Here is a 20,156-nt window from a genome sequence, read left to right as displayed (position 1 = left end):
CCCTCTGTGCTGCTGCTGTTATATTATCAGAATTTTCTCCTCCAATCTGAGGCTTTCATCAGCATCTGCATCACAGGCTCCATCAAGACACTGTAGCAACAATTTAGATTTAATCAATCTTTGCCATGTGACTGCTAGGATGGAAAATTAATATGGAGAGCAATTAGAAAACAGTCGTCTCTGTGTCAAAGATGCTCACAAATACAGTGATGAGAGCGGAAAAGCAGGAAACGTCTCAGTAGAAAACTTTCTGCAGACCACTCAGAAAGTTTTCAGAGCCCATTAACAGGGTCCTCAGAGCTTTCACTTTACTTTGGTAAGGGGTAGTTCCTTTGGATTTAAATTATACCACATGCTAAGGCAATGAAAAAAGGCTCAGAGGGCAATGACAGAGTCGCTGTTTGCAGTTCTAGTCAGGAGAGCTTAATAACTGTCTTTCTTGACTATGCAGGCTCTATGTGATGGCTTTGTCACAGCATTTTAATGGGGTTCACTATCAAAGACAATGTGCAAACAACAGGAAATCAAAGAGAATCTGTAAAGTCTGTGTAGGCCACAGGAAAAGTGCATCTGCTTTAAACTGCTCTAAATAATTTCTTTTCATAACATCTGCATCACAAGGAAAAAACATAATTAAATCTCTGGCTGTCTGTGCATGAATATCTGTTGTCATGACTAACAGAATCGGGACATTTGTTGCTACACCAAGAATGTCAGCTTAGAGAGAAAATACAAAAATGTACTGAAGGACAAAAGTTGGAGATTTTCTTTGTCAAATAATTTATCACACCAGAGGGCTGATTCACATTCTTTTTGGAGTTCATCTGCTTTAAAACCAAATTGACTGAATTGTGTCATGCTGCACTTACTTGTGGCCTTGCGGTTCATAAAAAATAAGAGATTTAGAATCAAGATTTTGCCACTCTAGTCTGACTCCTGGCAACTTCAGTCATTTCCTTCCATTCTGTCTGCCTAATCTCATTTTACATGACTACATACTAGGTGTGTGACGATACACCCAGCTACCGAGACGATACATAATATTGGGCTCCAGAGACAAGATGCTAATAATAATTTGTGTAAAAAAAAAAATTGTGTTCTCACAAATAAAGTTTTCAGAAATTACAAAATGTGATTTAAAGAATCTGTTCTCACTGTAGAATAATTCAGTCCAGGTTTGATGCGTCCATATGCTGCGATTTCTAACTTATCTAAGTCTAAGAGGATCCTAATACCAAAAAAGCACTAAAGATAATCATGGTTTTGTGTTTTACCATAAAGAATCTCAAACAGGACTTTAAAGACTCCTTGCTCAGCATTAAGCTATTTGTTTTCGGTTTACCACTCACATATTTTTGATTTTGAACCACAGGTACACAACTACAGTTCAGATTTCTTAAAAAATAGCCTCTAATGTAGCAGCTGACAGCATTACAGCCGTTAGCGGCTAACGGTTAGCCAGTTGTGGTATTCTTGCAGTGCCTTAAAATCATTTGTATCCTGTTTAATGCTATTTTACTGGGTTTTTTGTACTGTGGGGTACACAAAATCACAAACTGCATTTTAAAGACTGTAATTAGTGTTAATTCCAGTGAGGTTTTTATTAATCCATGTATTATGTCTGATTATAAGGCAATACCAATTCCTAAAAAGCCAAATAAATTATAATTTTTTTTTACAAATAGAATAAAGTTCTCATAAATCTCAAACTGATTAGGTGTAAAATTATCTGTCTGGACTGAATTAGAAACTGGATTTTTAATGTAAGCGGCAGTCTTTTGATTTTTTTTTTAAGTGAGGCTTACAAATCATTTGTGTTTTGTCTGTCGACATTTCTTTTTTCTATTTAGTACCTAAAAGGCTGCCACAGCCGTGTGATTATGTTGTAAAACTGGGGAAAAATACGCTCTGTAAGGCCAAAAAAACAGTAATTAATTGCCAGCACACCTTCACTACAGAGAGATTTCGTGGTTTAGCAGGATAAAATGTTATACTTTGCTGTGGGCAATCCCAAGTTTGATCCCTGACAAAAATAATCAGTCACTGAGATGCTGTTTGTACGACTTGGTACTTCAGTGCGCCAGACACAGACTGCATGGCACCTTTGTGTGTTCGCATGTTGGTGCACCATTGGTACGCCTGAGCAGCCCCTTCTTCAGCAGTTCGATGGTGTGCAAAGCTTCTGCTGTATTTTACCTTAGTTATTGTGAGTGAGGGAGCTGCAGCACTGCTATAACACCTAAATAGCTGATTCAGAATTAAATTTATTTAGTCCCCGCCCCTGTAGCTTTAATATCTTCATTGTTCAGGTGCCTATGACAACACAAATGACTGAACAATTGAACGAAAGTGTCAGGGTCTTCTTCAGTGCCTATTTCAGCTGGTCCGATGTGCATTTTTTATTATTCAACTTCATCATGAAAGCATACAAGTTTGGGACTATTTACCTCTCTTACTTTGAAATAACACTCTTAAATGAGTCAAGGTTAAACTGGGCCCTGTACCACAGTGTACCAACAGGATGTAGTTTTGGTCATTTTTTACCACATGTGGTACAAAATGTTTGTACTACATTGTTTGATACCATACTCGCCTTGACTAGTAGTAGTTTTGGTGTAGTGTTGGAAATGTGGCCATATTACTCCAATAAATAATAACAGTATATGGTTAGAATAATTATACTTTGCTCAGAGGTCCTAGATGTCTTAAGAGAGAACTCGCTTCAGGACAATCAATGGAACTAGGGTGTAAATCAAATTATTATAAATTATGAAAAAAATATATATATTTCCGGTATTTATAAAAAATACTTAAGTTAATAGAAGAATAAACTGATACACAGTTGTCATGTACATGGGTACGAAATGATCTTTTTATCATCAAATTGAAATAAGAAAGGGACAAAATGGCAACACGTGGCTACAAAATGGAGGCACAAATTGCAAAAGAAACAAATTCACCCAGAACATTTACCTTTATATCCGGAGCTTGGACTAAAATAGCAACTAGATAGCGTTTCACAAGACAGACTTTGCTTTGAGGAGGAATATTGTTATGTTTTATTATTATGAGGTAGTACATACAGATGGAAGCTGCAGCAACTACTTTTGGAAGGATAAGATACTGTGTTTTCCAAGAGCTGCTCCATGTGTGAGCCAAAAAGGAAAAAATTACTGGAGAAAGCTGGAGGAGTATTATAGGGAGTACATCTCTTTGCTTTTGTGTCAGAGGGTTTTAGTCTTTTGCTGATTCCTCTTTTTTGCAACATTAGCAACACAAAATAGCACTTGCAGGCATATAATATGAAAGGATCATTATATCTAGTACACTAGAGTAAAGTCAGCAGTGAGCTAGTCAGGTTGTGGGATTCCCACAGTGAAGCTAAAGATCTGTAACTTGAAGTTCAGATGCCTTTACCTAATCGAGGGAATGAGTCAGGGCTGAATCTGCAGTTACAGGCTGCAAATTTAAGATAAAATGGCTCAGAATGTGTAGGTTGTCTCCCTGCGGTGATGCAAAGGGATGTTTTTCCAGGTAACTGCAAACAGAAAAAACACAGACAGCAGCGCTATCCAGGGGAATTTGTCTTGAACATTTGAAGTGGCATTATTTATTATATTCCCATCCTAAAGAAGTGCTGCCACAAGCCTAACAGTCTGACCTAAAATCTGTATTAAAGTGTAGTATGTCTGATTTGATTGCAGAGCTGAACATGCATGGATTTTTTTAGACTGCATTACCAATAGATTGCATTGTATTTTAAGTGCTCCAATCATGTATAACAAAAGACAAGCAACCTCCTCCTTTCAGTGAAAGTCACTTAGTAATTAATAGGTATCAAATCTGAAAACGGAAATGTTCCCAATAACATCCTGCTTTGTGCTCTACTTTTAATCTGTTCCTAGTACTGATTGGCAAGCCTATTTCCTGACTTTTCCTGATGACTTTGAATACACATTCTCAGCAGGAGGTGCTTTCGCTGCCTTCTATTCTGTACTCGTCCTTCTGTAAAAGCCCCTAATTCATCTCTTTCTATTACAGTTGGCTCATTTTATTTCAAATAGGAGGAGATTATGCTTTGTCAGAGGTCGGTGGCCTGTCATTTTTATTTATTTAAATTTTCTCTCAGTTTTTTGTGGATCTTTCAGAGCAACATCTGCGTTTTATGAAGCTCCGAGCACAGGCAGGATGTTTGAGTGTTAATAGCACTTGGCTTCCATTACAATGTCATTTACAACCCAGTTGCTCTCTGATAGACCCCTAAAGGAAAGACAGAGAAAATGGCTTTCACTGCATATGCAAGCCCCTGCTAAGTAGCGAGCATGCAACTTGTGTATATTTCTTTGTGCCTTAAGGCTTTTCATGCCCTAGAGGATGCTTTGGGCTATAGAAATAAGCCAAAGTGTTTAGAGGAAATTGCATTCATTACGAAGATGCTTGTAAATTTTTAATCGGTGGAGAAAAAAAAACTTTATCAAATACGTCAAACATGATTTTACATGATTTATCACAATCCTACATGTGTAAAATCTAATTACGTTCAAGAGTGCACTCTGAAATGTTAACTGTATGTTAGCTTAATGCCTAAAAATGTTGCTGCTTATTGTTTGTATATTGTTTGCGATGCATTCAAAAAACTGTCACTCGGAAAGCCGTAACAAAAGAGCGACAGAAAGCTTAGGGATAAGAAAATTGCTTAAAACGAGCTGTTGTTCTATAACATATAGTTTTAAGCAATGCGTTTATTTTTCCGTCATTACCTTTCATTATGTTTGTGGTACCTTATAAAACACTTTTTCCCGTGATTGCATTGTAATATACTGATTGCATATCTTGAAAAAACATGCTTAATAGCTTTTGTCTGCTTGATTGCTGCCATTGCAGTTTGTCAGTTCAATTAGTGTGGATTTGTAGGAACATATAGACCGGCTATAACTAGGAAGAAAAAAACTGCTTTCCTCCTTTATCATGTTTCACCACATGGAATTATTTAATCTACACCTACACCTTCTTATTTATTCATGTTCTGGATAGGATTATGGGATTATGTTACCCAAAGTTAGTAATTTTTCTCCAAACATTTTAAAATTATCTCTTTCTTTAAGCAAACTACCACAACAATTATTCTTTCTACTGCCAAAGTAATAAAATATATTGATTATTACTGATGTAATAATGTTATCTGCAACATTTCTATAATGTTATTTTAATTTTGAGCTGATTGGTGGTGCACAGCAACAAGTAGGGGAGGGGCAGCCCTAGGCAATGCTCCATAAAGCTGTAAAACACTCCAGTCACTCCAGAACGTTCTCTGTCATGTCATTAACAGCCCTTTTAAACTAATGGTATGATGGGAAAAACATTTAGCAGTTTTCTAGCATTGCATAGCAACAGGTTGGGAAGTGGCATCACTACATTACTGTATGCTCTACAGAGATGTAGAAAACTCAGGTCACTTCTGCACTTTATCTGGAATCTCATTAAAAGTCCAATAAATTGTATGAATGGTATGAGAGAAAAACTGTAAACATTTTTGTTGCTGTCAGTGCATATCAACAGGTTGGGGTGGGGCAGCACTGCATTGCTGTATACTCCATAAAAATGAAGAAAACTCTGGTCACTTCAGCACAACAAATGTGGCGCCTTTGAGTCATTCACTCCTGAACTGCATTCTTTGTACTGGTGCTCATATTTTCTGCCAAGAATTCAACTCCCACATATTTGGGGTTCAGATAGCCTTTGATCCCTTTTACTCACTCCATTCAGTCATTTAGTTTCCGTGTTATCTGTCAACGCCATCAGATTATACTTTATGAGAGACTGCTCTGACATATCTGCCCCTGAAAAGCATGTCTCCAATCTTTAAATATCGATCCCCAGGGCCTTAGCAGAGGTGCCTCGTGAGTGCGGAAAAGAAGGGGGAAAGAAAAACAGATCATTAGTGATTTTAATTAGGTGATCTTTCAAGCTGGAATTGCCAGATGTAAGCATATGCATTTGGGTCGATCCCAATCCCTCTCACAATTTCTTTTTTTTTTTTTTTTTGTCATTCCTCGCTTCTGGAACGTTGGATGCCTGCTGCTTGGAGTGATGTAGCAGTGGGGGAGCATAGAAATATGTCACATGTACGTGTGCGGCAGGTTCATTTTTAGGCTTTGAGCTGGAGAAAAAACATGCTACAGCTGCAAAGAGGGATTTTTAAAATTTAACTGTAATACTTTCCTAAGTCAAATCATTTTCATCTGCTACTATTCGCATGTCAAATATTTTGATATTTAGATGATGTCAAGCATATTGTGCAGCCTCCTTTGATGGTCAAAATATTCACTGGGGTTGAAGAAAAACAGCACTTAAATTTAAACGAGTGATCATAGCATCTTTTTGTCGACACCGATGATGCCAAATGTTTTTGAAAGTTCTCCCACAAACACAGCAAAGTGCAGCACAGCTTTACAGACTCAGACTAATCTTTTTTTTTTTTTTCTGCTCCAGCGTTAAACATCATTACATATTTATAACTCGGCGCCAGATGACAGAGACAGAGAGGGAGAGAGGGAGGGAGAGATATGAACCAGGCAGCAACGCCGCAACTCGTCTGGTGTCTTTCTCTGGGATATCTGATTGCACTGTTTAAACCTGCCTTTTATCTATTGTTTGGTAGTGAAAACCCAATTACGCAAGAGCTACAAATGGACTTTTGATTTAACAACACATAATTTAATTGGCACATTAGAAGTGCCACAAACATCTAGCTTATGCTAGGGAGCAGTGTTAGGGAGGCTGCATGTCGAGGCTAGTAGGGATTTTCCAACGTAAAATATTGGGTCTTCGTTGTGATTATCCATATTATCATGATTTTATTACCTTAAGGTTGTTTTAGAATGAGGTCATAAAGATAAAAAATGTATTTACTTTGAATTAAAAGGTAAACTTGTCAGTGGTAACCATTCCTGAACACACAGAGCAACCAACGTTCTGTGGTCTTTTATGAACAGAGAGAAAACTGTATGCTGTTTTATTACTCTTTTACAATGTGTTAAACTGTATTGTGCTTTTACGGTGAAGGTTCACAGGAAGTTGTGTCTCTCTTCAATTGCTTTGTAATTTCCTTCTACATTGAGCAATGGTAAAACAACTTCAAGAGCTTTTCCTTTCTTAGTTATGTCCATCCCTAGCAGATGGTCTAAAATACTTAATTTTCTTCCATTATTTCATGATTCATTTTACAAAAACAGTAGATTTCTGTAAATAATCACAAAATGTTGGTGGTTATAATTGAGACTAATCTAAGAAAATATTTTTTTCTCTCATTTTTTGTCTGCAGATCCTGGAGAGGCCTTTCACTGCCAGGACGAGTGCCGCATCCTAGGTCACTCTGACCGCTGCTGGATGCCTCGGGTTTCGGTTCCAGCACGCGCCAAGTCACCTGAGCACGCTCGTAATGTCATCGCTCTGTCCATCGAGGCCACCACGGTGGACGTGCCGCACTATGAGGACGGCACAATCAAGAGGACTTTTGCAACCTTTGGCAAGGATGGGCCAGAGGATGTTGAACGAGGAGAGATAAAGGGAAAGCGGACTCAGGAGTCTCAGGTGTGTAGCCCCAAGGCCAATGGAGGGGCTGTTCGCGAGGCTGGCAATGGGCGCGAGGCTGCCAGCCCTATCACCTCCCCTGTGCACCTGAAGAGCCCAATGTCCAAGGCGTCATCTTCCTACAATACACTAAAATGTCGCGACGCAGAGCGAATCGCAAACCACAGCCTGTTGCGGCAGCCTGAAGGGAAGGACTGTGAGCCGGCTGTCAGGGAGATAAACACACTTCTCTACGACGGTCGAGACAAGGAATCCCCCAGCAGCAAGCGCCTGAAGGACATTGTGCTTTAGCAAGCAACTCGAAGACACTCCAACATGCACACACATATACAGTGTAAACTCACATATATATATTTACCCCCACAATAGCTGTGTGTACACAGCCAGGCTGTGGAAGTGTAGAGACACACCAATTTGCAGAATCCAAAACTCCAGAACCAGCTTGGGCTGATGATGATGAACTGTAGTATGCTGCAGCTAGATGTGTGCTCAAGCCCAGGTAGTGGATGTGGCTTTGTCGTAGTCGCAGTACTTTTTCCTTGTTTGCTTTTGTTCGGTTTTTCTTTCAGTCAGCATTGAGTAAACAGGCAGGTTACTGTTGACTGCATGAACGTGGCCAGTGGAGCTCCCTCCAGCCCTTGAGCCAAAGCAGGACACTATATGTTCGGACACATCAGGTGCCAATTCCTAAGTACAGTTATGCCTTTTGAACTACTTTTGTATGACAAAACTGACATTTGCCTTCTTTGGTTTTGCAGTGTGTTTTAGCTGCTAAAATCGCTCTTTGTTCCGTTGTGTAGTGAGTTCTGCCACTGTAATAAACAGCCACAAATATACGCAGGATTTACCTAAACACACGTTGCTCATTGGTTCCTTCGTGGTGCATTCAGGAGCAGGAGCAAGAGTCCTCACAGTCTCATTTGTCTTCTGCCTGACTAATAGGATAAAACCTCTGCTTTTCCCCCTGAGGACAACCTGGTTTCATCAGACTGTGAGGTCTTTAAAGTATTTATATTTTATCATGGATGGAGCTAAATGAACTCCTGCTATCTGCCAAGCCTCTCTGAACACTGGAAGTGGGACAGTCCGATCTTTGTGTTCAGAACAAGTTGTATTAAACAAATAAAAGACTTTTCTGCTTTTGAAATCTCCTGTGCCCAACCTTGATTGTAGCCAGTGGAGCACAAATTAGAGCTTTGTGCTTTTGATCTTGTACTTTTTTTGACTTTTGACCATGGGGCTAGGATAGAAGGGATCGTCACTCATGTCTTGCTATGTGAAACTCTGTATAGGGTTTATTATTATCATTTTTAATAACCTGTTGTTATGTGACAATCCCTTTAATGTTTTGTTTCAAAAGGAAAAAAAAAAACAAATAAACATTGGTGTTCAACTGAAGCTACGGTAGCGTTTGTTACACAAACACGAAAATAACATAAAAAAACATATATGCCAAAATATATTTTATAAATAATTTAAAATGTATAATGAGAATATTTAATGCTGTGTAGTTATTTTATGAGTAAGTTATACTTGAAATTAACTTGCTTTTTGTTCATTTGTCTTTTGCTTTTATATGGATCTTGTTTTTTTTTTTTATAAAATTGGATTTCTTTTTTTATTTTATTTTTTTTTTGCTTACTGTGTGATCCCTGGCAACCGTTGACTTGCAGTCTACCTTGTTGTAAAGAGTTTCTTATTGGTCAGTTCTTGTGCCATCCAGTTTCTGTGTGGGCTACTAGAAAATGTGAAAAAAAAAGACAACAAAAAAAATAGAAGAAAAAAGCAATCTCAGCACCAACATTAGTGTGTCCGTCCGATGAGCTTAGAGTGAGATAGCAAAAAAACCAAAAAATGATGTAAACCCTACTGTACTGACTGCAGGATGTTGCCTATCCTTAATATCCCAGGAGGAGAAAGCTGTTGCAGTTTCCCACCTTTATCTCCAGCTTGTACAGCTGGACTCAAGTTCAAATGAGCTCCTGACACGCAGACTTGCTTTACTCAGCACTGCTGTCACCGTGTGCCATCTGTGTTCAGCTGATCCCCAAGATGAGGTAGAGACTGCAGTGAGTGGTAGAGACAGGGCTCTCCCCTCCTATGAGCACCACACAACAGACTGGCTGGAATCATGTCTGAACCAGCAAAGGTCCTGGAAGATCCACGCTGCACGCCGACGGTGTGGTTTCATGTTTCTTTACAGTGCACAGTAGTATGTAAAATGTGGAAGTCAATGAATGAAAATGGACAGATTGCATACAACACACTAGATTCTGTGGCTGAATGTTTTTGCTGGTCTCACCCATGCTTCTGGCAACATAAAAATCGGAATAATCACTGAATGTATACAGCAGCTTATAATTAAACTATTAAATGTGCTCTGCTTTGTTTTCTTGTCTTTACTTGACCTAATAAAAGAAGCGACTCAAACTACAATGTACTCAAAATGCACCATGTTGCAATTCCATAAAATTACAACATGTGCAAATTGTAATTTAGTTAAAAAAGTCAAACAGATTCAATACAAACACAGCAACAATACGTTTTCCAGTTTTTTTTTTTATTCAAGCTGTTTATCTGTCACTGTAGTTTAAAATTAATATATGGTTAAAAAATATAATAGAATAAATTTATAAATCAAAAGGTACTCTAGAATTTCGACTCAGAGTAGCCACCTTGCAGATATAACAGCCAAACACACTCATGGGTGAGTTGCAAAAGTTCTCAAACTTGTCTTAGTTCATCCCAGCCAGCTTGATGGGTGGGATGGTGGGAACAGCATGTTGGGAACAGCATGGTGTCAAACAACAGTCTTTTTTTTTTTCTTAGGAAGCACTAATATAGCTTGGATGTATGTTGTGGGTAATTATCTCCCTGTAGGATGAGCCAACTGACAAACTATTTGCTAGCCAGGTGGTACTGCATGGCACTACAGAATCTTGAGGTAGCCATGTTGGTTTGAGGTTCCGAAGTCACTAACCCTAGATCCATCAAAACACCCCCAGACCATGATGCTTCCTCCTCCATGTTTGACAGTTGATATCACACATTGAGGAGCTTTCCTTTTGATTACTCTACAGCGCACACAAATCCTTTTTGGTGAACTGAATATTTCAAATTTAAGTCACTGGATCCACAACACCTTCTTCCAGTATTCAGTAATCCATTGGCCATGTTTCAGCGTCCAGGAAAGCGTATTATTCTGACATTTTAGAAATGGCTTTCTTGCCTCAACTCGGCCTGTCAAACCTGCAACTCAAAGTCTTCCCTTTACAGCTAAGAATAAGTCTTGCTTACTACTGCCAGTATGAAGCTGTGCTTGAAGCTTTGTCCCATGAGACACTTTTAACACAACTGTTGACTCTCAGAAACTGGTCTTCAGGCATCATTCTGTCAATTTCCACTAGTTTCTCAGTGCCAGTTAATAGTAAAGGAAACTGTACTCACTGACAGCATGACTTTCTTCACAATCACTGTCGAAAAAGCCTACATTCTTAAGTGTTATGATCACATTTCTCTTTACCTTTTTAATAGCCTTTCTCCTCACCATTTTTCAATCAGTACAATAGTAATTGAAGAATAATACTGTTCATAAAATGCTCATGAGGGTATGGTACCACAGTATGTTCCTGTGGTTTCAGCAGAGGTTTTATGTGAACAAGAGAGGGTTGCTAATAACCAAGAAAACCTGGGACAACTAACTTTCAAGGTTGGATCAACCTATTTTGTTGCAGAACAGTTTAAACCATTTATTGTTCTCTGGAAAAGTTATTTTTAAATAATAAATCAAGTGCATTATTGTACCTTCCTTTTTTAACCTCTGGCAGTTTAGAATTTACATTTGTACCATTTCAAACTATTCAGTGGAACTGAATTGTTTGACCTGGAATAAAACAACTAGATAACCTGAGGTGTTCTAAGACCTTTGACTAGTAGTGAATTTGAAACATCTGTTTCTGGTTTTTAAAAGTAAATAAAGAAAATCTGTGTTAAATAAAACCAATTAAAAATGGATTTTTATTAGCGTAATTGTTGTAATTGTTGGCCTACTGAAAAGTATGTCACTAATAGTACAGTGCTACCCCTCCCTAACCTGTTGCTGTTAGTACCAAGTACTAATATCTTATATTTACACTCAGTGTTTGTCAGAGTTTCTAACAATGAACCATTTAAGGCTTAGTGTCAGGGACTGCCTGCTGGATAACTGTTAATTTAGCAATTTTCCCCATGATTGTACATGCAATAGCATTTAATTTCCATTTTAAACATTCATTTTTTATTGGTGTTTAATTTCCTAAGAAAATTCATCTTGGAAATTTGTTTTTTTTAAGCAGCGTTCAACTAAATTAAAATAGGTCAACAGATATGAAACATATCAATCGGTGCATAATTAACTGATTTCACTTTCACTTTTTAAATTAAATCATTGCATGAATGAGTTGTTCCATGCTATTTTCATTTATTAAGATCTACCTGTGATCCCTCATATGAAACCATGTTTCATCAGCTTGATAAAACTGCAGATTATATTTAGAGTTTTAGCAATAAATCTACAGTCCAGAAATATTTAGGGTTAGAGTTGGGGGAAAACAGGATTGTAGATTATTTATTGATGTCATGATAGGAAATAGGAAAGTATTTTATTTAAATTGTATGTGACAGACCAACACAAAGTAGTTACAAAGTGGTAATTAGACACAGAAAATCGTGGAATTCATTTGCTGCCTCTTTTACTTCAATGCCTGTAAAATAAAAGCCAGTGCAACCAGTTCCCTTGGAAGTAACCAAGTTAAGTTAATCTCAAAACAAATCCAGCGCTCATGTAAAGGCCTCATTGGTTTGTTAGAAAACATTCAGTTTATATCATTCAGTCAGAGCTCCCTGATGAAAAAAAAGCCCCTGAGAATATTGTTCAAAAAGGTAAGGGAAAACTGCCAAGGCAGAGGGAGTTCTCAGGACAATATGAGCAACTTCACACTTCCTTCTGCACCTTGGGTTCCTGGCAGCACACCTACCAAGAGTGAGGATGAACTGTCAAAAAAAAAGTGAAGAACAAACACTCACAGAAAGATATTCTTTCCTGCAAGGCTTCAAAAAAAAAAAACATCATGCTTTTAATATTTTTTAAATAATCATGGAGTGATTTTTGTGTTCAGATTATTAGGAAACTCAAACACTGTGGCTCAAGATTCCTGCATTCTTTTCAAAGAGCTTCTGCTATTTCTGCACAGCAAGTTGAAACAATACAGGACCTTGCTTCATTCATCAGATCCTCTAAACCTTTCATATTTAGTCACGTTACAACCAAAATCTGCCATGTATTATATTGGGATTTTATGTGACAAACAATGAAAATGATACATGACTTTCAATTATTTTATCAAATATAAATGCAAAAGGTATGACGTGTACGCTTATGTATTTATTCATCCTGAGCCAATACTAAAACAACATTTCTCTGCAGTTATAACTGCAGAACAAAGTTTTTTGGCCTATCTTTTTTTTGACTCGCTTAAGTTAGACAAAGACCATACCTGCAGATCAATCTTCAAGGCTTCAAGCCTTGAAATTCTCAGTTATATTTTGGTCTTGACCATTTTACACACATGCCCTGATCTTAACCAAAGCATTGTAGCTCAGGCTGTCTGTTCAGGATTGTACTGTTTGAAGGTGAACCTCTGCCCCATTCTCAGGTATTTTGCAGCCTCCAATAGGTTTTCTCCCCTGATTGGTCTGTATTTATCTCAGGCCAGGCTTCCTGACCTGCTGAAGAAAAGCATCTCCACCATGATAGTACCACCATCATGGTTAGAGTTAGTAAGTGTTAGTGTTCTGTCCATCCATCCGTTTCCTCTACCTGCTTCTTCCATTCTGGGTCGCCGGAGAGTTGGTGCCCATCTCCAGCAGTTTACGGGTGAAAGGCAGGGTACACCCTGGACAAACAACCATGCAAAGCCATTCACACCTAAGGGTTATTTAGAGAGACCAATTAACCTGACAGTCATGTTTTTGAACTGTGGGAGGAAGCCGGAGAACCCCGTGAGAACCCACGTATGCATAGGGAGAACATGCATGAACATCCACTCCATGCAGAAAGACCAAATCAAAGACCTTCTTGCAGCGAAGCACCAGTGCCAGTGACCCCAAAGCATTTACACTACAATCCACCCATTCATGCACACATTAACAGTAGTGAGCTACAATGTAGCCACAGCTGCCCTGACAGAAGCATACAATCTGTGCCACTGGGCCCTCTGACCACCAACCGCAGGCAAGTCCGGTGAAGTGTTTTGCCTAAGGATTCAACAACTGAGATGGACAGAGCGGGAGTTCGAACCAGCCACCAACTGCTTACAGGAGGAACTACTACCACCTGAGCCACAGTCGTCCCACAAAGCATATTGTTCTGTGTGTAGGCCAAAAATGTCAATTTTAGTCCTATCTGACAGGGCACCTTCTTCAACATGCTTACTGTATCCCCTTAATGGTTCCTGGCAAACTGCAATCGGGACTTTTTATGGATTTCTTTAAACAATCCATCAACCAGTCCTATAAAGATAGGATTTGTAAAACTAATAGTTGACAGGTTGACAGATTGTCCCACCTGAGCTGTCAACATCTGCAGCTCCTTCAGAGTTAACATAGATCTCTTACCTGCTTCTCTGATTACTGCTCTCCTTGCCAGGCCTATCACTTTAGGTTGACGGCCATGTTTGGGTAGGTTTGCAGTTGTGCCAAAACATCTATTTTTGGATGAGACATGTTAACTAATAATGTGGCTTTTGAAGGTAAATGGTTTCCATGGATGTCACTGTATTTAACAATGCCAGTAAAAGAATACAAATGCACACCGCACCTTTCTAATTTTATTTCATTTTTCTTGAAAGAATGGTAAGTTTGATGACTTCTTATTTGAGCTGCAACAACCTTGACATAAAAAAACATTGTGTCAACGGTTGGGGCTGCAGCTGGTGGTAAGATGGTATAGGGGACAGTTTCTTTGCACACACTGGGCCCCTTAGTGCCAGCTGAAAATTGTTCAAATGCCACAGGCTACCTATTATTTCTGACCATATCCATGCCCCCAGTGATGATGCCAATGTTTTCTGAGTGCTACTTCCAGGAGAACAGTTCACCATGCTGCAAGCTCATCTCTTGAACATGACATTGGGTTAGCTGTACTCCAATGGTCTCCACAGTCAGATCCTATTCCAATAGAGCAGGGGATCCCAAAGTGGGGGTCGGGACCACCCGGGAGGGTGAATCATTGTGATGGGAAATCTGAGGGTATGGTGGACTGGAAAGGACAAAATTAAATAAATAAATATATCTTGAAATAAATAAATGTAGCATGAAATAAATATATGTACCGTTAAATGTCCTAATAAATAATTTTATTGTATAATTTCTTTATTTAATACATTATTAAATAAATAAATATACCATTAAATTATGAAATTCAATATTAATATATTTAATTAATAAATATAGAGTGAAACAATTTTACGTATTTTTAGAGGGTTTCCAGGTGGCCAATATGGGGTCGCCAGTCTCTGATACTGTTATTTTGGGGTTCACAGGCTGAAATGTTTGGGAACCCCTCCAATAAAGCATCTTTGGGATGTGTTGGAAAGGGAGATCATCACAGACGTGGAGCTTAAAAATCTGCTATAAAGTAAATGGACGAAAATCTCTGACGAAGGTTTGCAACACCTTTTTGAATCTATGACACAGAAAAATCAAGACAGTTCTGTTCGGTGGTCCAAACAAAAATATTACATTTCTAGGCAAAATACTTTAAGTCAATTTTGAGCCATGTTTATTATTTGGCTTTCAACATCAGTGACAGGTTAGTTTGGCCTTATTTGTTTTAATTGGTTTTGTTGTATGATTTAAAAATCTTTTTTTTTATGTCATATTTTTATGTGTAGTTTCTTTTAGATGTAGCAGCACTTTGATTCAGCAGTAGCTGTTTTTAAAGTGTTTCTAATAAAGTTGGTGTTAGTAGGGTATGGTAAACACCTGCTTCAAATGTTTACACCTTGCTATTTTTCCTTCTTATACCAGAGAAGTAACGTGTGAAGTCCCTAAAGGTGAGGTGACTGTGTGCTAGAGTTGTTTTCTGATATAATAGCTCCTTTTATTTGCTAGAGCATGTTAGACCTGCCCTATTTGAGACATGTAGCTCAAAGTGCTATAATGCTGCCGCTGATCAGAACCATGTAGCCTGTCATTGAGGCTCTTAATGCACTAGCAGTAATTTGCTTTCACAGTTAACAGCATGATGTCATTAGAACACCAGATCGTATTTGAAGTACTGATTTATCAATCAACATTTTTTCATAGAAAAGTCTTAAAGCCATGAGACAAGTTGAGAAGAAAGATTCTTTCTCCATGAGCCTATGACATTTTCAGCGATATTTTCACTTGGTAAAAGCTCCACTTTTCACCTCCCCCGCAGCCAGCAGGTATCTCCCTTAAGTAAGTTAGTATGGCTTGATAAGAGAGGCAGGAAGAAGACACAGAACAGCACACATTTTAGCACTGGGAAAAGAAGGGAGTATACAAGTGAGAGAAAACACACAGCTGCCACACAGCTGCCCTCTGATAAGAAAAAAACAGGCTGGCTTCATTTCTATAATTAATTTGCCATTCCCTCTATACCCCCTGGTGGAGCCAACATGAAAGCTGGTCTGAAAGCTTACTTGCTAACACATCCATTAGTCTATAAGGAAGATCTTGTTTCCTCCAGCTACGTTTTCTTCTCATGGGCAACACCAATGTTCTAGCCCTGCCCCACTCATATGAATTACTCATGCCATTTCAGCAGTGTTTAGACCCCTGGGTTTCAATAACAAACTATACCAAAGGTACATACCTGCCTCCATCTGAAGGGCAAAATGAGCAATTTAAACTTCAGATAGAGAACCTAGTTTGATTGTAATTTACCTTAAACATAATGTTCCTGGTGCTGTTCATTTTACATACATGTGCAATGTTTTAAACCTCATTTTCAATGCAGGTAATCCCCAAAGTGCTTCTTGTGCATGCATATTTAATTACCCTTTCTTCTGAGTTGTCATAGGGAGTATTCTACATCATGCTGAGGTTTATATCAAAGGTTACCAGGACATACAGCCCATTAAGATCCTATTAATGTTTTAATTATCACGTTGTAAAATGGTGACCAGGGTAAACATAGAACAATTACAGTGATTCATTTCTGTGTATTTGTGCACTGACAAAGAGCAGGAGGAGGTCTTGCGGCTTGACATTCCTTCAATACAAAATTGTCGCCTGTTCTTTTGAGTGGGATTTGCGCTCAACCAACCCCACAATCAGGCACACTGATAGATCTCGCTCCGATGACCTCATTCAATCAAAAGGGCATGCAGCTGCTGCAGCCTCATTATGACCAACAACTCCATTCACTAACCTCTGGTGGAAGTTCAGCATTGGATTAGGTGACGGCCAATATGTCTGCTGCTTTGAACTAGTTTACCGATCTCAGACTTAAAACCTTAAAATTTTACTGGTTTCATCTTTAATGGTAATATTTATGAGCATTTAGGAGAAATAAACTTTTTAACATTAAACATAGAAGAACAAGTTGATTCAGATCAGTGGTCGTTGCTGACACACCTCTGCTTCAAGTACCTCTGACATCAACAAAATATTTTTTTCCCCACAGCTGCTGCCCAGTACATATTTTTCTCGATTTTGTTCTGTAAAACTTAAAGAAGGTTCTGTCTGAAAATTCCAGTATATCTGAGCTTTCTGACGGACTCAGACCAAATCATCTGGTAGAAACAACCATGCCAGGTTCAAAGTTACCTAAATCCACCTTCCTTTCCAATTCTGATGCTCGGTTGGAATCTCAGCAAGTTGTTTTTACCACACCTAGATGGCTAAATGTATGTACCTGACTGTTGTGAAGTGCCTTGAGACAACATGTGTTGTGAATTGGCGCTATATAAATAAAACTGAATTTAATTTAATTCAATTAAATTCTGCTGTGCGATTGGTTGAGTTGCTATTGGTGCTAAAGATCAATTGAAAAGGTACACCTAATAAACTGGCTGGTCAGTGTGTATCTGTGGGTGTGAATTTGATCTTGTTTGTCTTGTAAAGTGGTTTAAGACGACCTGGTATCACATGAATACACCAAATTAGATTGAATACTGTGTAGAACTTCTTCTCTGCCAGTGCCTTCATACAGCATGGCATACTGTGTCTTTTAGAAATAGACATTTCCTCACACAGCCTCTGACTTAAAAAAACTCAAGCTGACATTTCTTCTCTCATTTCCATCACTGAAAAGCAGGTGAAGCGGTCAGGAATCCAGAATCTGAGTCGTGAAGTTGGGTCTGGTATAAAAATATACTATACTTTGACATCCAATCTTTATCACTCACACTTATAATAGACGTTTTGAAAATATACATTATTTTCTCGAGAGAGCACTATCATTTCATCAGTCTTTGGGCAATTTCCTCAATTGTGTATTTTTACATCTTTTATTGGCTGGTAATTGAATCGGACCAGAGTGTGTGTCCCTAAGTAACACCTGCAGAGCTGTCAGTCTGGACCTAGATGGAGATTTGAGTCCTTGGTTGATTCAGGGGTTTTACTGTGCTTGGGATGACATGTTCAGACTTTGCCACCTTCAAGGTTTTGCTGCAGTCACAGTCATTTGAAAGTTGCGAGTTCCAAGAATAGGATATTAGCTTGGAGACTAGTGTGAGGTCTGAAAAAGTTCTTCAGAGAATATTGAAAGTTAAAAGAACGTATTTCTCCTTGCTGAAATGCTTGGCAATCTGAACAAAAAGAATAACTCTTTTGTTATAGCTTGATATTGTATTGCAGAGGTTAGTCTTTGTCACAGTGGTCATTGCAATCAGTAAGAAGACTGATTACCCTCTCTGTCTCTCCACCAACGGTACATATCTAATAGGCCTGGCCAGTACCCACTTCCATTTGTGGAAGTCACAATAGAACTTTGATCGCCATTGAAATGAGTGGCTCAAACAATAGTCCACACAGTGAGACCAAGAGCAGTGTCTGCCGCATTCCCCAACAAGCTTTAATTGGAAGTGATGCTAGACAGATCATATCATAACCATTAGTGATGCCCCGATAAAGACTGACCTGGGAGATGCTCTGTGAAGACTCTTTGTCTGAGAAGAGTCCGATGAGCCTCGGGACTCGTCAGTCAGCCATCTCCAGCAGCAATCACAGCCTGACCTCTGTCACCTCTCCCAGCCCTTAATGCCCAGAAGGCTGGCTCTGGGACTGTGAAACAGGGGTAGTTGACCTCCCCTTCTCCAGAGGATAAAAACGCTGATGGCAGGGACTAGAAATTACAGACAGTGGCCTTTGAAAGCTTCCATTATTGTCAGAAGGAGTGCTGCAATGAATCTCACCAGCCCAATCCATGGACAAGGGTTATCAAAGGGGTGATTATTTGACCCAAAGTCTCTCCTTGGCAACAATTTATATTACCCTGGCACAGGGACATTATGTGACTTCTCTGATCTTCGGGAGGGGGAAAACAACAGTTTTGTTTGGATTTAACTCATGTGGTATAAATATTTAGAGCATTCTTTAAGATTCAATGGCTTCTAATCTTAGACCAATATAAAACTAAACAAAAGTACTACTTTAGATGTCAGTGCACAAAATTAAAACTGCTATCTTGTCTCGTTGCTTGAAGACAAGAGTTGTTTCCTCCAGTGTGGCACATAAAAAAAACCAACCTTAAAACAGTTCCAGCTTTTTATTTTCTCAAGTGTTACTAGATGTTCTGCTTCTCTTGATAATTTGACAATTAAGTTGGTTTTACACAAAATACAATTAGTGCCATTGTACTTTTTTAAGCTCTACTCCATTTGATTTTGATCAACTCATTATGGTTCCTGTTGTTTTCCTCCTACTATGTCAAATAACTTCTTCCACAAGCTGCACAGTTCACATGTTTCAATGAATAATGATATAGCCAATTAACACACACAACTGTAGATGTGTCGAATACTGTCAGAAAGCTGTCTTGCATTTCCTGCAACCAAAATGTATGAGTTTATTTCATTTCAAGCTTAGCTTTTATGTCTGTGAAACATGAGGCAACGCTTGTTTTTTTATAGCTTGGGCATGAACTCTTTATTTAAAATATGGCTGATGTCAGCAGTATATTTTTTTTCTAGCCTTACTGCCATGAATGGTAAATAATTATTTAAATTAGGAGCATCAGAACCGTCCATTTTAATCCTAGATTTTGAATAATTTTCCAAATCTAGGAAGCTCCATGATGAACAGATGTCAAAAGGAACTCTCTTCACCCTTCCTGTTATCTTACTTATCTGTACTTCCGTACAAGGTTGTGGGGGAGCTGGTGCCTATCTCGAGTCTATGGGCGTGAGGCAGGGTACACCCTGGACAGGTCGCCAATCTATCACAGGGCAACACAGAGACATACAGGACAAACAACCATCCACACACTCATTTAGGCCTAAGGGCAATTGAGAAGGACCAATTAACCTAACAGTTAAGTTTTTGGACTGTGGGAG

General features: G+C 38.7%; 1 protein-coding gene and 1 long non-coding RNA gene across 9 annotated transcripts in view; one reads left to right on the top strand and one right to left on the bottom strand.

Annotated features, from left to right (window-relative positions):
• Window positions 1–9,971, top strand: part of pcdh19 (protocadherin 19) — an 80,387-nt gene extending 70,416 nt beyond the window's left edge. For all 8 annotated transcript variants that reach the window (XM_047353432.1, XM_047353435.1, XM_047353434.1 and 5 more), the window contains exon 5: window positions 7,325–9,971. In XM_047353432.1, the coding sequence (XP_047209388.1) occupies window positions 7,325–7,884 (560 nt within the window). In that variant the 3' untranslated portion in view covers window positions 7,885–9,971. The remainder of the gene's footprint in view (window positions 1–7,324) is intronic.
• Window positions 1–20,156, bottom strand: part of LOC124860274 — a 51,810-nt gene that overhangs the window by 13,838 nt on the left and 17,816 nt on the right. The gene's annotated exons all lie outside the window — the stretch shown is intronic.

The sequence above is a fragment of the Girardinichthys multiradiatus genome, chromosome 23, assembly GCF_021462225.1.
Source record: "Girardinichthys multiradiatus isolate DD_20200921_A chromosome 23, DD_fGirMul_XY1, whole genome shotgun sequence".
NCBI classification, from domain to species: Eukaryota; Metazoa; Chordata; class Actinopteri; order Cyprinodontiformes; family Goodeidae; genus Girardinichthys; species Girardinichthys multiradiatus.
Note: the sequence above shows the minus strand (reverse complement) of the source record. Positions and strands in the feature narration are given on the sequence as shown.